The sequence below is a fragment of the Tamandua tetradactyla genome, chromosome 14 (assembly GCF_023851605.1).
Source record: "Tamandua tetradactyla isolate mTamTet1 chromosome 14, mTamTet1.pri, whole genome shotgun sequence".
Lineage (NCBI taxonomy): Eukaryota > Metazoa > Chordata > Mammalia > Pilosa > Myrmecophagidae > Tamandua > Tamandua tetradactyla.
In genome coordinates this window covers 82,902,696-82,919,334 of record NC_135340.1, presented here as the reverse complement: position 1 = coordinate 82,919,334, position 16,639 = coordinate 82,902,696, and the positions used below count along the sequence as shown (strand labels likewise).

General features: G+C 45.0%; 1 protein-coding gene across 5 annotated transcripts in view; it reads left to right on the top strand.

The window, feature by feature from the left end:
- The window catches only part of MEGF11 (multiple EGF like domains 11), a 239,853-nt gene extending 223,214 nt beyond the window's left edge, over window positions 1-16,639 (top strand). Inside the window, exons 20-25 of one of the 5 annotated variants that reach the window (XM_077128270.1) lie at window positions 3,788-3,906; window positions 6,000-6,066; window positions 6,672-6,773; window positions 9,253-9,309; window positions 15,581-15,787; window positions 16,418-16,636. In XM_077128270.1, coding sequence (XP_076984385.1) covers window positions 3,788-3,906; window positions 6,000-6,066; window positions 6,672-6,773; window positions 9,253-9,309; window positions 15,581-15,787; window positions 16,418-16,578 — 713 coding nt within the window. In that variant the 3' untranslated portion in view covers window positions 16,579-16,636. Of the gene's footprint in view, window positions 1-3,787; window positions 3,907-5,999; window positions 6,067-6,671; window positions 6,774-9,252; window positions 9,310-15,580; window positions 16,259-16,417 lie in introns of those variants that run through there. The other 4 variants (XM_077128267.1, XM_077128268.1, XM_077128271.1 and 1 more) reach the window with 4 other exon arrangements.

Here is a 16,639-nt window from a genome sequence, read left to right as displayed (position 1 = left end):
ATCTGCTAGCTTTCTCTCCTGGATTCCGGTTTCATGAAGCTCCCCAGGAGGCATTTTCCTTCTTCATCCCCAAAGCGCTGGCTAGTGGACTACTCTCTGCTTCATGGTGCTGCAGCATTCTCTGCTCTGAGTCTCTTTCATTCTCCAGAATGTTTCCTCTTTTTTATAGGACTTCAGAAACTAATCAAGACCCACCCAAATGGGTGGAGACATGCCTCTATCTAATCCATCTTAACACCACTCTTAATTAAATCGCATCTCCAGGAGATCTAATTACAGTTTAAAACATACAATGCTGAATAGGGATTAGAAGAAATGGCTGCCTTTACAAAATGGGATTAGGGTTAAAACATGTTTTTTCTAGGGTCCATACATCATTTCAAACCAGCACATTCCACCCTCTGGACCCTAAAAAAGACATGTTTTCCCCATTTACAAAATTCATTCATTCCATAACAGTATCAGAGAAACTTAAACCATTTCAGTAACATTACAAATACAATATAAGGTTAAAACCAGTACAAAATCTCAAAGTTACAAACATGGTCTGTCCTAAGGTAAAATTATCCTCTGGCTGTGGACCTATAAAAACTCAAAACAAGTTGTCTGCTGCCAACATACAAAGGAGGAGCATTCATAGGATAAATATACCCATTTCCATAGGGAGGAAGGAACACAAGGGTCACCAGACCCAAGCAGTTTCAAAAACCCACAGGGCAAAGTCCATTAGATTTCAAAGTCTGAGAATCATTTATCTTCGGGGTTTTAGAAAGCGGCAGTCCCACCCTTTCCAAGGGCCTACGGAGAGGCCTGCCTCTCTCTGAACTTAACCTTGGGGGATATTGAAGAGACCACCTTTTTCTTGGCTCCACCCTCTCCAAGGATCGAGGCTGCAACCGGGCTCTCTGCCATCTCCGGGGCACACGCTCAACCCCTCCATGTGGCGGCAGCCAGGCTCTCCCCAAACCCCAAGGAATGTGCTTCACCCTCTCAAGGCCTGAGGTGGCATGACTCTTCCACTGCAAGAAGGTGGAAGGCCCATCTTCTGCTTTTGGAGCAAACTCACCCTCTTCATGGGTTTGGGTGGGTCTGCTCTCCTGGCCCAAGGCTTCTTTACTTCAGACCCCGGCCTCCATGGTTTTGCCTCTGAAGTTATTTTTCCTCCAATATGTCCCTTCTCTGAGCCCCCCCAGCCCAGACCAGCAGTGGCTCTGTTTATACAGGTCCCACAGCACTCTTTTTTTTTTTTTTAACATAGGCAGGCACCAGGAATCGAACCCAGGTCCTCTGGCATAGCAGGCAAGCATTCTTGCCTGCTGAGCCACCATGGCCCATCCTCCCACAGCACTCTTGTTGGCTTTCTATGCAGCAGCCTTGGGTCATGCCCATCAGACATAAGGAGTTTCCACAAATCCTTCCTGGATAATTCCATGTCTAATCCTGGCTTTCTCTGAAATGGACGGCTATTTCCACATTTGGCACTATTCTCTGGGGTCTTCCCTTCTGGAGGCCCAGAATTTTCTAAAACTTCAATTTCTGGTTTCTTTGTACCCAAGAGTTCAGTTTTCAGCTTATCTCCTTCCTGTCACATTTCACTATAAGCTGCGAGGAGAAACCAGGCTACACTTTCAACATTTAATTTGGAGATCTCTTCTGCTAAATATCCAAGTTCATGGCTTTTGAAATCAGCCTTCTAGCCAAAGCCAGTCATCAATTTTGCCAGATTATCTGCCATTTTAAAACAAGGCTCACCTTCCTTCCAGTCTGTAATGACATACCTCATTTCTGTCTAGACCCTGGTCAGAGGCATCTTTAGAGTCCACATTTCTACCAAGAGTCTCTTCAGAGCATTCCAGGCCTTCTCTATCAAGCTTCTCAAAACTCTTCCAGAATCTTCCCCTAATCCATTTAAACAGCTGTTCCAACATGTTCAGTATTTGCAAACTGCAGCAGCACCCCACTCTCCAGTACCAAAATCTGTTCTAGTTTGCTAGCTGCCAGAATGCAATATACCAGGAACAGAATGGCTTTTAAAAAGGGGAATTATTAAGTTGCTAGTTTACAGTTCTAAGGCTGAGAAAATATCCCAATTAAAAACAAGCCTATAGAAATGTCCAATTTAAGTTATCCAGGGAAATATACCTTGGTTCAAGAAAGCTGATGAAGTTCAGGGTTTCTCCCTCAGCTGGAAGGGCACATGGTGAGCACGGCGTCATCTGTTAGCTTTCTCTCCTGGCTTCCGGTTTCATGAAGCTTCCCAGGAGGAGCTTTCCTTCTTCATCTCCAAAGCGCTGGCTAGTGGACTCTCTGCTTCATGGTGCTGCAGCATTCTCTGCTCTCTCTGAGTCTCCTTCATTCTCCAGAATGTTTCCTCTTTCATAGGACTTCAGAAACTAATCAAGACCCACCCAAATGGGTGGAGACATGCCTCTACCTAATCCAGCTCAACTACCACTCTTGATTAAATCACATCTCCAGGGAGGTGTTCTAATTACAGTTTCAAACATGCAATACTGAATAGGATTAGAAGAAACAGCTGCCTTTACAAAATGGGATTAGGATTAAAACATCGTTTTTCTAGGGTCCATACATCATATCAAACCAGCACAGGCCCTATTAGTACAGTGGGAGTAGATGGTGCTTGAGTTGAGGGAGATTTGAAAACTTGGACAATATCCCTCTGGCCAGGCCTGCCAGGGCCCAGTCTATCTATAAATGTAACAACTGTAATAGACATCCTATCTAGGAACCTCAGAGAAGGATGGGGCTGTTAGACTGGGTCCTTCATCTCTCCTGAATGGCTGCTATGGAAATAAGAAAGACTTTTTGCTTCATATTTAACTCAACAGCAGAGATCAGAGTTCTCTGGAATTGCCCGTTGCCCTGCCTGCTTCCCAATCCTTTACTTGTGGAATAGACCATAGTCGGTTGGGCCTGTCTAGATAAGCACAAAGATGATTGGTCTCTCCAGCTGACCCAATGACTATGCATGGCTACTCCTATTGGACCTGCAACTTCCTGCACTTTGTTCTTAGAAAACACAGATCAGTTCAGCCCATTTCTGCTAAGTGTTGCCTACCGTGTGCCCAGTTTCATGCTAGGCACTGTAGGATAGACAACAATGACCTGGTGAAGGCCCTGATCAAAAAACTCCTGGCCTAAAAAAAATGAAACAAAACAAAACAAAAATCTCCTGGCCTGCATGCCACCGTGGGTTTCAACCAAAGGAGACATCCTCCAATGAAACCCCAAGCCCACAGAAATGGTTTGGGGATTTTCTTCTTTGACTATACAATGAACAAGGTCAAGGTTGACTGCATTTTCCCATGCCATTCCTCTGGAGTCCCAGCGCTGTGGAGAGGTCCTGGAATCCTTTGATGAGCAGGAAAAAAAGGCTAGGGTCTGTATCCCAGGGATAAGAGAATGGAAGTTCTCTTTATGGATTCACTGCCAGGTTCTAACCCTGAAGGGAAGTAGGGGAGGGTCAACCCAGCCTTAAGTAGAGACCAGGACATCTGAAGCCATCAATATCTATATTCCTTGTCCATGCTCCAGCTGCTGGTATCACCATCCACACTAGCAAGCCTAACTGCATGCTGCAGGGAGGGCCAGCATGAGGGAGGGAACAAATTAGACACTATCGATTTTGCTGGGGATTTAGTGGATGCCTGGGGGGCTGTCTCTCTGCAGGGCACTCTCAAAGCTGCCCAACCTAAGTGTTAGTATTGGGAATATGACATGCCAAGGCAGAGGTATGATGGTATGTGGCACCTTGTTTTCTTCCCAGATTTGTCTCAAAGTAGCAGCCATGCCCAGTGCTTTTCCAATTCCAGCTACCACACACTGGCATGCGGGGGGCCTGCCATCAGCCAGGCCAGCACTCTGGACAGGAACAGCCCCACCAAGGTACCGGGCCCCTGATTTCTCAGTCCCCACCCATGGTCCCCCCTTGAACCCTCACCTCTGCCTGGGAAAGAACAGCAACCCCCACCTGGACGGTCCAAGTAGCACCAAGCACTAATACATTAAACACAGCTCCATGCTCGATGGCACATGTAAACACTTTGTGAAGCACCTAACAGGGAGTGAGTGTAGAGCCAATATATGCCCTGTAGCCAGCAGGTATCACATGTAACCAATCCACAGCACCTCTTGATATATATACCCCCCACACCTTGTGTGTAACCAAGTCATGTAATCATCATGGGTAGTCTTCCCATTACACAATCACATATACCATGTCCAGTTTTGCTATGTGTTAATATCATGTGTAATCAAAACATGATACCACCTACCACCATTCACTGCAGTATATTAACAAAATGTGTAGAACCACCACATTATAGAATGACCGCTATCATTCAGGTAACTGAAGTCCCTTGTATCTGGATATACCACATGTCATCAATACACCACCCATAACCATTTGGAGCAGTATGAACAAATACAAGGGACATGGAACCAAACATCAGCTGTAGCCAGTATCCACGTTGTCAGTGAGCCCACAAGTCCTCAAGGGCAGCTGTGTGCCACCCTAGACAGGCATAACTTTGGCTGACGGCAAGATACCCCTTACAGTTATGACCCTTTGTAAAGATGTCTCAGCAAACATGTAGAGAATGTGGAGTGAGCCTTAATGATGTGCCAGGATCCATACTAATGGGCACAGTGGGAGATTCAGAAATGAACTGCCCCAAGGGCCACAAGGTCTGAAGAGTTCATGCCACACACCTTCTTACACTTATCTGTGCACATGTGCACACACTCACCCAACAGCAGAATCCCCTAGGGAACAATCCCAGGGTTTCTAGTTTCCCATAGCAGCCATCCTGGGCCAAGAACATAAACAACAGCACAACTTTCACACTCCAGGCTTCCGCCCTAGAGCTCTAGAAATACTTTCCTCTACTGCCCTACCAGTAATGTCCCCCAGCCCACAGACCATGCCTTCTGCCATAGATGGCTAGCACTGCATTCTGAACCCCGCAGCAATTAACACAGACATTGTACAGCCCCACACACAATGTTAAAGTCATTCCTACCTATGAAACAAGGAGTGTTGTATGGAGGGTGCCTTGAGGCCTCTTGTGGCCATGTCGCTCTTGGTCTCATTCTAACAGGGGAGTGCCAGCCACCCTCTTTCAGTAAGAAACCCAAGTTACTGCAAAATTACTCAACTGGCAACCCTCTCACAGAGTGGATCTGTTTGGTCAAGGGCTCCTCAGTCTGGCAGAAAGTTCATGTGTAGCTGAAGGCAGATGATGATTATAAAAGGCATGCAGGCCTGGGAGTTGAGACTTGAGTTCTAGAACTAGCTCTGCCACTGATTCCTTGTCTGCCCACAAGCAAGGCCTACATGCCAGAACTCAAGTCCCCTCTGTGAAATGAGGATAACCATCCTTACTTCACATGAAGGGCAGCTCTGAGAATCCAGTGGGGAGAATTGCACCATAAGCCTCAAGGCATCTTGCCCTGAAGCTTTCCTTTAGCCACTTGAAAGGTTCACACTCAGCCCAGGCCAGGTGGTAGAGGTGACAGTGATGTTGCAGGCAGTATCAGCATGTACCTTCTTGTGTGCTGGAGATGGCATCATGTTGCAGCTAAAACACCGCCAGAGCTCTCAACTCCTGCAACTCTGCCCCAACTTCTCTAAGGCCCCAGCTTGACCCCCCCAGCTGACCTGCTTCCTCTGTCACAGTCAGCTTCGCGCAGGCCAATTCTTGGCTCTTGGAAAACCCTGTCCCTGCCCCTAGGAGCCTGAAAATCCTACAGCTTCAATCAGAAAGCTTAGATGGGAGTATATTCTGTTCTCACTGGCCTCAGCCACATCATGGTGGCCTATCTTGAAACACCTGGCTCTCCCTTTCCCTCAATGGTCTAGGACCTAGGCGGGTCAGGATCGTCACATGGGTGGGTGTGCTGAGACTGGAAAAGCAAAGGCAGGGGAGGGACAACTCAAGGGCACCAGGAATTAACCCACTTTCCTACTCTCCAAACAGCTCAGTAACAAGTCACTTGACAGAGACACAGCAGGCTGGACTCCCTACAGCTATGTGAACGTGTTAGGTCAGTAGTGGTTTGAGTCTGGGGTTTCCCACCATCATATCCTGCCTTCAACTTCTCCCACGGTGAGAGGGGCCCTACCCCAGCTTGAAGGGAGAGGGTTAGCAGATAAGGCCTGAGCATGATTTCCCCTGATGATAAAGGGTGTAAGGAAGAGACCCAAGCCCTTATTTAAGCTCTAATAGGCAATGAAGCCCATGACCCCTTCATTCCTATCTTGAGGGTAGGGGAAGAGTGGCTGTGATCCACAAAAACAGCTAGGGCCAGGGTGTGGGGATTCCAGGTGGAGGCAGAAGTTCACCATCTTGGAAGGGATTCCTTCCAGACTCAGCCCCTACAAAGGTTCCCCTTTCAAGGGCTTCCTCTCTCTATTACCCACCCTGGTGGGCATCCATTCCTTTGAGGGGTCAGGGAATCAAGGCAGATGGTATCAGCTTTAGCACATCCCCCCTGGGTTCTGCTGGCCATGGCCTCTTTGGGTACCATGCATAGAGGACCTAGGTCTCCTTCCAGCCTGACCCTTAGCCCTTCATCTATTCCCCACCCCCTCCTCCCTCCATACCAGGGCCCTGGGAATAATGGCTCCTCCCTGTCATTCCTCTCACTAGACTCCCATTTCCAGATCAGTGCCCTGGAGGCCAGGTACCCGCCCGAGGACTTCTACATTGAACTTAGACACCTCAGCCGCCCCGCTGAGCCACACTCACCAGGTCAGACCCCCAGCCCGCCCTGCCCTCTTCCCCTTTGGGCCCCTGAGGCTTTCTAGAGACTGGACCCAGCACCTGCCCTACTCCTCACCCTTCCCATTGGTTCACCCCTGTGGTCCCAGAACTCTCCCTGTTAAAGACCCCTCCTCCCCAACCCCAACATGATTAGTCTCCAAGCCCATTCCCCTAACTAAAACTGCCCAGTTCTCCCATAACTCCATTTGCTCCAGCATGGTCAGTAGGTGTGGACTACTGGGGCTGGCTAGTGTTAGGTAGACAGGACTCAAAATATTTGTACTCCCTATGGGCTATAGCAAACCATCCCAAACCACTGAGAAATGACTTGGAAATAGTGACAGCTTTGAGGTTTTCTGGGCTTCTGGCCCGTTGATGTGGATAACGGAGCTGGGGCCAGTGTCCCCCCTGAGAGAGACTCCAGACCCACCAGTGACTCAGGTCAAATTCTCCAAATTCTCCAGCAGGGATCTGGAGATACTGGGGTAGGTTGTGTCTTTCTAGTCAACAAACTCTTATGTATTAAGCTTAATCATGACGGTTTGAGAGAGATAGAAAAAAAAAAAAAGAGACTTGGAAAGTTAGGCCAGAAATGGAAGGATGTAAGTAGAAGTTGCAGAAGTAGGTACCACAGGATTGAGTGCAGTGAATTAAATAGAATGTGGCATCCTTACAAAGTGGCTTCTCTAGGATCTTAGCATCACAGGCAGTTCTGGACCTGAATGGATTTCTAGGGCTCACGGGAAATGCACTTCTACCAACCCCTTCAAGTTCCCTGGATAGTGCTAGGGAAGAGCAAAGGTGCTAAATTCACTTGCCCCAAGGGCAGGCATGGGATGTGATGGATCCTTGGCCTGTATCTAGGAGGTTGTGCTCTTAGCTCTGGGTCCCCTGGGCAGCATCCAGGGCATTCATTAAGTCCACTACCAACACCCTCTCAACAACCTATATTTCCAAATGTAAGCATCCTCTAGGCTCAACCCAGAGACTTCTCCCTCCTTTACAGATCTCAAAGCAGATCTGACTCTTCAACTGCTATAGCCAGGGCCCCACAAACTGTTATATTTTGGCTCACAGCCAGAGAGGCTAGAGGCCAATATGAGCAAATAGTTGGGGAAAATCCCAACCCTAGTCAGTCACCTGGGGATTAGATCCTGGGCTCTACTTACAACTTGCTCATTTGCTGGTGAGGCCTTGGACACCACTGCTTTGTTTGGGCTTTGTTTCCTGTTTTACAAAGAAAAAAGGGGGGGGGGGGTGCTGGGTGGACAACAGACTTGCCTCAAGGAGGGCAGAAGTCCTTGCCTAGTATAAAGTGCTAAACGGATGCCAGGGATATATACTGTTGCACTCACATTTCTGAAAGGCAAAGATACATAAAGGGCCTTTAGAAAAATCAAAAGCTTGAGAAAAATTTGGACCTAGTTCTACCATATCATTCAGTAATGCGTGGAAGGCAGGCAGACAGGACTAGATTCTTGCAAATTCAACCTGTGTACTCTGTATGGTGGGGTATGGAGAGGTATCTAAACACAATGGGTTGCTCTTGAATGTCAGAAACTTTGGGGAAAGTCAAGTATGGTCAAACTGTATTTTAGAACATTTGCTACATGCCTAGCTTGGTATTATGCTATCAGTTAAAAGCTGAAAAAGAAAAACAGCCTTGACTACAAACCAGAATCATTACTGTCCCAACTTAGAAATGCCAGGCAGTTTCTTTTCTAGGATCACCAGCAGCATGATCTCTTAAGTTTTATGTCCTGCCTCTGGCTAGGGCTCAGGACCATGAACTGCAGGAACCTATGTAAACTGTAATAGCCAAAAAGGAGAAAGAATTCCTTGGGGCAGCAAAACATTGGTAATGCTTTTTAAAAACAACTCTCAATATGTACAAATGGTCCACCCAAAAAATGGGTACATAAGAGAGCTGGTTATGGATGGGAATGACTGTAGAGCCTATGAAGATGACTAAACAAGAACTTCAGCAATGTATCTTCCACTTTCTCTGGCTCCCTTCAGTAGGGTTTTGGACTAAGTAAGGAGAGGCAGGACCAGAGCTGAGAGAGGTGAGAAACACTGTCTTTTCAATCCCATTCCATAATCCAACAGAATTGGGACATACACGTATCTCTCCCCCAAGCTAAAAGAAATGGTTTTAATTCATTACTCATCATATACCTTTGGAGCCTAGAAGTTCACCTACAGTGACTACAGGCGGAAGATACCCTCAGGAGTGAAAGCTGAAGGGGAGAAGGAATGCTGAACATGACAGGGTGCTTTAGCTCAGGTTAATGTCTACGAGCCTTTGAAGAAGTCCTGTATGCTCAAAATAATTTGGGGTAGATTAAAAACAGAACAATTTGTAACAATAAGTAACTTTTTTTCTGGGTAGGAGAGAAAAGAAAAAACATGCAGTTAGATAAACCTCACTCCCATATTTTTCTTTCCTTATATTGTTTTTATGCAGGTGCTTGTGGAATGGATAGACGTCAGAACACATACATTATGGACAAAGGCTTCAAAGGTAGAGTATCCAATTGTGACATCCCATTAGAAAGGGCTTAGCAAGATAAAACAGTGCAGATCTAAAATGGCCAGAAATTCTGCCTGAAACTACATCTCCTCCCTCACTCCCCGACCCCAAGTGGGGGAGAAAAAAAACCAAAGTTAAGAGAACACATGACCTGGGGCTGCTGGGTAGCTCTGCCCAGGAGGAACAATCGTAATAATAATGAATTCATCTTTCGATTTCAGTTGCACCTGCTTAGCAAATGCTTGTGGGGTTTTTTATAGATGCCAACTAAATGTCTTCAGAAATGTAAGAAGTCATTATCCAACCAATTAGCACGGGTTAAACTGATTATAAAATCTGAAATAAAGTCAATCTACCTGCCCCAGAGGCCTCCTGTCATTGCATTGGCGAGGAATGCCACCCTGCATCTGCTGGCTTTTTGATGCAGAAGGAATGAAATGATACCCAGTGTTAATATTGTATGGCACTCTACCCTCGAGAGATCTCTGTTCTCGAGAGATCTCTGTTCCTGAGAGCAGGAAAACCAAGACTAACCCCTAAACACATGGGAACTGCAAGTTGGATCATCTCTCTACAAAGTCTAAAGTGAAGCCAAAGATGAAAAGTCAGATCCTGCCACTGGGCTTAGGCCCTGGGAATAACAGAATGTGTGAAATAGATGACTTTGGAACAACACAAACCTAGGTTTATATCTCCACTCTGTCACTTATTAACTGGGACCTTAGACTGTAAATTCCCAAAGGCTCAGTTTCTCATCTACAAGACTGGGATGAGTATGCCTGTCCTATTGTCTAACAGGGTTATCATGAGTATTCAATAAAATCGCAGATGGGAAGTGTTTTTGAATATTTTAAAGAGCTGTACAACTGAAATGGGGTGGGCCTTTTGTCTCTGGGGTTTATTTAAAAGAACCTTACCCAAGCTGAAAGAGGTGTGACTAAGCAAATACCCCAATGGATATCCTAATTCTAGCTATGCACCAGAATCACCTGGGAAGCCTGTTGAAATACAGATGCTCAGACTCCACCTTGGGATTCCAATACAGTAGAGTAGGGCCCTGGAGTCTGCATTTGTGATGAGTACCTTAAGGTATTTTTATGTAGCACATCACCCAGTTATCATTTAGAAACCACTGGTCTAGACTGAACCAGATTTGTTGGATTACTGTTCTGGGCTTTTAGACCTAGCCTTAGATAGTGATACTTGAAACACAACCATTTCCTAACCAAGGACAGATAGTCATGTACGATTTGGCTATTAGAAGTGGGGTGAGCAAGGCAGGGGTGATGGTAAGAATTGGGTTCTCAGCCAGAGAATAGCTAAGAGAGAGTTCTGATTAGCACTTGTTGAAATATGCAAGGCTCAGGAGAACTGTCTGAGAACAGGAGTCACTCCCCAGGCTCCTAGCATTCCTGAAAGAATACTGTTCTTTCAGGAGCTTCTCTGGCAAATTCCTGTGGGTTTTTACTTAACCCATCCAAATGGGGGGCATAAGCAAGCACCATTAGAATAGGTGAGACTGAAAAACAGAAAGGATATCTCTGCTATTTTATCACTATGACCTGGAATCCCAGTTTCTTTCTCATAAAAGTGAGAGGACTGGGCAGAAAAGAATTCAAAGGACCTTTCTGACTCTGAGAACACATATGACTCAAATGTTTATAAGCTGAGGCAGGTCCAGACACCTCAATAAAAGAGCACACAACTTTTCTATGCACTTTGTTGCCCTGTGCACTGTGATTAGGGAAGCTATCTTCAGACTTTCAACCATAAATGTAAAACAGTCTCTACTTCAGCATCATTTCATTCCTGTATTATGGGATCATATATCTGAGCATCTGGGAGCAGGGAGGGTCTTAGTAGACTGCCAGCCAGATTTTGTTTCACTACCCTGGCCAAAATCCTTTCAATTAGAGAGAACCGAGAAGCTATATAGACAACCAGGAAGTGCTGGGGACCAATATAAAAATGAGAATTCAAAGAAAGGAAAATGGGATATCACAGTTCAAAAATTAAAAAAAATACTGATCAAAGATAAAGCATAAACCCCACGAATGTGATGACCCCCTAAAGAAACATTTAATAAATTAATTTATGCCAGGACTGAAGCTGCTTCCTAGGACTACTGGGTTAAAACCAAATCAGAACCATTAAGTCTAAGTGTTCTCTGCTGGCCTATGAGTTAAGAGTCCTAGGTTCTAGTCTTAGTTCTTACTGTGTGGCCCTGGCAAGGTCGCATTGTTGTTTCTGGGTCTTGGCTTCTTTTACTATCAAAAGACAGGGTTGTACTAGGACCATCTTTAAGGCCCGCCCAGGCTCTGACATTTGAAAGCAACTTAATTTATATTATATTCATATTACAAAATCTTTAATTCATTCAATGCCCTTCTTTCTCCAGTTACTTATGGAAGAACTTCACTCACTGGCATCCTGGAGTTTGAGTGAGACCACTTATGCGGCTGTGCTAACTCCACTTTACTTCTAAACACCTGTCTCCTGCTACTCCTTCTCCTCAGCACAATAATTCTGCCACAAACAGCCCATGTGCAATCCCTTGTCAGGCAGTTCAAAATCCTCCCCACTGCTCTCCACCACCTTTCTAATCCTCAAATTCTGATCCCAGTGTTGGGTTCTAAGGTAGTTAGGAGCCCAGTGACACCCTAAAAACTGTTTCCAGGCAGCCTGGTTCTTCCTGACCCTGAAATTTCCCCCTCCCTCTCTCCATATCCCTGTCTCTCAATCAAGACAAGGATATTAATTTGTACAGCCCAGGAAGAAGGGCAGTGTGGCTTTCTTGTAATAGTAGTAGGCTAAGAAGCAAGAGATAGAGTTCTGTGCCTGGGATTTCCAAGCACAGTGAATTAAGGTAGACCTCATCTAGATATTAGCGTGAACCTAGAGGCTTAGGGTAGGTTCAGATCCCACTGTAAACTCACAAAGGGGTCTTGGTAAGTCATTTCCCAAGTTTCCTGCTTCCTTTACTAAATGAAGATGTTCAGATTAGCTGATTCCTTCTTTCTCTAATGGTACATGGCTGTGTGTGCTCTTTGGGAGGTAGAAACTAGATGAGAGCAAATGCCAGGATAAACTAAGCTTTCAGTTCTAATGCTAATTACAGACCTGGTTCCTGGAAGAGTTACTTTAGAGAGCTTGGGTAGCTCTGGTAGATACTTCCCCTTTCTTTGCAAAATGCCCTGAAGTACAGGGACTGGATTGGGGGAGGGGTTATAAAAGGATGAGGAAGTGTTTTTGAGCAGCTGGTTATTCTTCCCCTCCTCCACCTCCCTTGGTGCCAGCAGGTGGGTGACTCAGCCGGGAAAGCCGGACTTAGCTGGTTTCCTAAAGGTGGAGTTTTCCAGTTCACCTTGCCATTCCCCACCCTCCAGTTCCCAGTAGTTAAGATCCAGATAATTACAAAATTCAAGGCCCTACCCAACTCCAAGCATTTCTCCATCCTTTGTCTTCATCTCTGATCCATTTATGGAAGATCTAGCTCCTTCAGGATACTAATTCCCTCCCCTAAGCCTCAACTTCTCTTTTATCCTTCTAGCTGCATCCCCTACTACAAAGCAGAGCAAAATTTATTCCCCCAAACTTGAAAGCAACCCTCAGATTCTTTGGTGAAAAAAAGAGAAGTACTTCTGGCAGGCTGAGGCTCTTCTAGGCATTGAGATAGAGCTTCAGGGCTCTCCTGTTGCCATAACTGAATTAGTTATGGAACATCCACAAACAGTTAGGTCTTAGTCTTTCTATTTCAGCAGGAAGCTCCACAGATAAAAGGCATTCCTTGTTGAGGGTAAGGTAAAGCTGTTGCAAACAGTTTGCATTAGAGATATGTCAGAAGAACTGAGTAATAAGATCTAGTGGGTAGGGGGAACTTACTTTGATTTGATATCAGAAAAAACGGGTTGAGCACTGGCTTTACTTACTAACACTGGGCATTGTAGTAAACTTTCTGCACTTCAGTTTCCTCATTTCTAAAGTATAGTAATATTCCTTCCAGTCCCAGCCCCCTTTACAGATATAACAAATGATCTAATTGGAATGAACATTAGCTGTATGTGCTATACCAAGGGGGCTGTTCCTCCTAGACCTCAAGTTTTAGGAAATATGCAAATGAGGTAGTTACCAAGTGGGCAGGAGGAGGGAAGGGGTGTCAGGAGAATTTTTCACTCAGGAGATAGTCCTTCTTTAAACAATAATGGTCCTCAGCTTCCAAGCTGTGAGTGGTATTGCCTTATTCCTTGGCTGGTCAGTTCAGAGAACCCAAAGTGGAACTGATGAGCCATATTTGTGTTCCTAGGCTTAACTCCCATTGCCTTGACTAACAAAGTACCTGCTTAGAAGCAAATTTCCATGGCTCAAAGCAGGACCCACAGCCATCTTTCTCCATTTGAGCCTCAAACAGCAGCTGAGCCTATCCAGCCTCCCTTTAGTCCTTGCTGGGGCTGCTCATTATCTAAGCAAGGCTGTTCTCTCCTCCTTTCCTCTGGGGTCACATACAAAAGCAGCAATCTGAGATGGGCTCAAGGCCAACACTGCTCTCTAATTCTGGGCTAACTTGTAATGGAAAGTGCTCTAAGCCTGATTCTAAAGCTTACACTACTACTGTGACCCTGGAGAAGTCACTTTCCTACTCACCCTCAATTTCCTCATAAGCAACAAAGGGGATGGGGGGGAGGATAATAATTATTACTTTATTCATATCACAGGGTATTGTGAACATTTAAAGGAACTAGTGGGTAAATGTACTTTTTTCCAAGATTGAGGAAATGTTACCATCTAAGCAAACATCAGTTAACCTACATTAACAGAAAAATAAAACCCCTCCCATCCAACTACCTGTTATGGGAGAAAAGAATACTACATGTGTGGCATACAGCTACTTTGGCTATGTGGAATGTTCAGCTCTCACTGGCCCAAGGTACATCTAATCACTGAGTTGCATTACCACTTTCACTTTTTTACACTTTCACTTACCTCTTGTTTTAAGCAAGGCACAAAGTTGGGGGAAGGAAACAAATAGCAGCCCAAAATGTAATTTGTGGTGGTTCAAGTGAAAGATCATCCAAGAATGTCACAGTCATAGAACTGTTGCTGAGAGGCCTCTTAGCTCTTTCTATGATCACGTCGCTGCAACTCAGTGGTTGTATCTAGACCCTCATCTATCTGGCAGAACTTCCCAGGAGGATGAGAGTCAGAGCTGTCAGGCAGATTAGTCTTCTACCTTTTTGCAGGCAAATCTTGCCTCACTTGAGAAGATGTGCAGAAGGCAATAATCTTCCCCAAAAGAGGAATGGTATTCAAAGCTGAAGGGCGGGATCCTCCTTCCTTCCATGACTCACAGTCACTAAGGGATCTTTCTTTCTCCACTGGAACTATAGTTACCTCATTTCATATTTGGAAACCAGTTTCATCCTTCTGTACAACAAGATACCCTGAAGTTTGGAGGATGATGCAACAGAGGCAGTGAGAAAGGAAGTATGAGTTTTCCTAGCTGCCAGGATCAGAAAAAGGTACTACACCAAAGTAAGATTCAGTTGGAAGGAGTACGGTTAAACGACCCTGGAGGATACACGTGCAAGAAACCAGAAATTTTCCAAGGGCATAGCTTGAAACTGAGGTGCTTTTTACACCTGAGTTGCACTTCAACCTGCCCTGTTCTGATCATGAGGAGGTATGCCACCAGAGTTGGCACCTAAAGATAGCCACGTTTGTAATAACTGTGCTAAATCACATGTGCTACTTCTGAATATAAGCTTCTTAGTCACCACAAAGAATTTGGAAGAAGGATATCACAGAAAAAGCACAGGCCAATGAGTCCCAAGGTATGGGTTCAAGTCTGCACTGGCTATTTATTAGCTGTGTGACCTTAGCCAAATCATGCCATCTCCCCAGCCTTTATCCCATAAATTAGAAAGTATTAAATGTCCTTGTAGAATTTTGTAAAAATTAAATAAACAGATATGAAAGCATATTATGAATATCTTGAATTAATTTCTTTCTAGTCCTATACCTGAGTACTCAACACAAAAATGTTCCTATCCCTCCAAAAACATGTTTCTTTAGAAAAAGAACTCCGCATACCTGAGAAAGTAAGCCTCAACATATTTCACAAGCAAATCTTGGATTATCATCATAGGCTTTGACTGTAGCTCTAGGATCCTGAAGGCACAAACTCAAATACAGGCTCCTGCTTCTGGTATCTTAAGAGAAGACTTTATGTCCTTGCTTGTCCTAAGAAATCTCTCTTGCTTTGCAGATTACATGAAAGAATCCGTGTGCAGTTCTAGCACTTGTTCCTTGAATAGCAGCGAAAACCCTTATGCCACAATTAAGGATCCACCCATCCTCACCTGCAAGCTTCCAGAAAGCAGCTATGTAGAAATGAAGTCACCTGTGCACAGGGGGTCTCCATACACAGATGTGCCATCACTGTCGACAGCTAATAAAAATATATATGAAGTTGGTAGGTGTCTCAAATAAGTAACTTAGTGAAAATCAGGGCAATAGTGCAGTATCTGAAGTAAAAATAAGCCCTCTCCATGCACCTTATCTTGAAAAAACACACCTTTCTTTTGTTGCTTTTTAAGGAATCTAAGGTGAGCTGTCTTTCCCAGCATTGCCCCCCTCTTTCATGCAAAGAATCAAAGTCTTGTGCCAACACTGCTTTAAAAAGACATCAGGACCAACATAAAGCAGAACTACTGGGGTGGGGAATGGGTACACACACACGCTGTTCAACTGATTGTTGATACAAAGCCCAGTTAAAAAAAAAAATCAGAATAGACATTTTCCAAGTTTCTAAGTCACCCTCTTCTACCTCTTCCCAGTTTATCCTATGTTGTCGGTGCACCGTTAAGACCCCTACCTTTAGGATATTCTAACTCTCTTGGTGATAATCAAAGTGTGGAGTTTTGACAGCACATTTTAGGTCATCCATCTCCTAAGCAAGCCCTAATTGACATATATTTGTCATAAATTTGGAACCCCCTAGCTTCTCTCCCTACTAAATTAAAATAGAACTCTCCCTACCCTCCCCAATAAGGCAACCAAAGCTAATCTGTTCTCTGAACTCATTTTTCACTATATTCCTTAGAGCCCACAGTCAGTGTGGTCCAAGAAGGCCGCGGTCGTAACACCAGCTATATCCAGAATCCATATGATCTACCTAGGAACAGCCATATTCCTGGTCATTATGACCTCCTCCCAGTAAGACAGAGCCCTGCCAATCGGCCCTCCCAGGACAAGCTGTCTTAAGAGGGATAAGCTTCTCTCTTGCACTGTGCTCTGCTGCATATTCTCTGATTCTCTGAAAGAA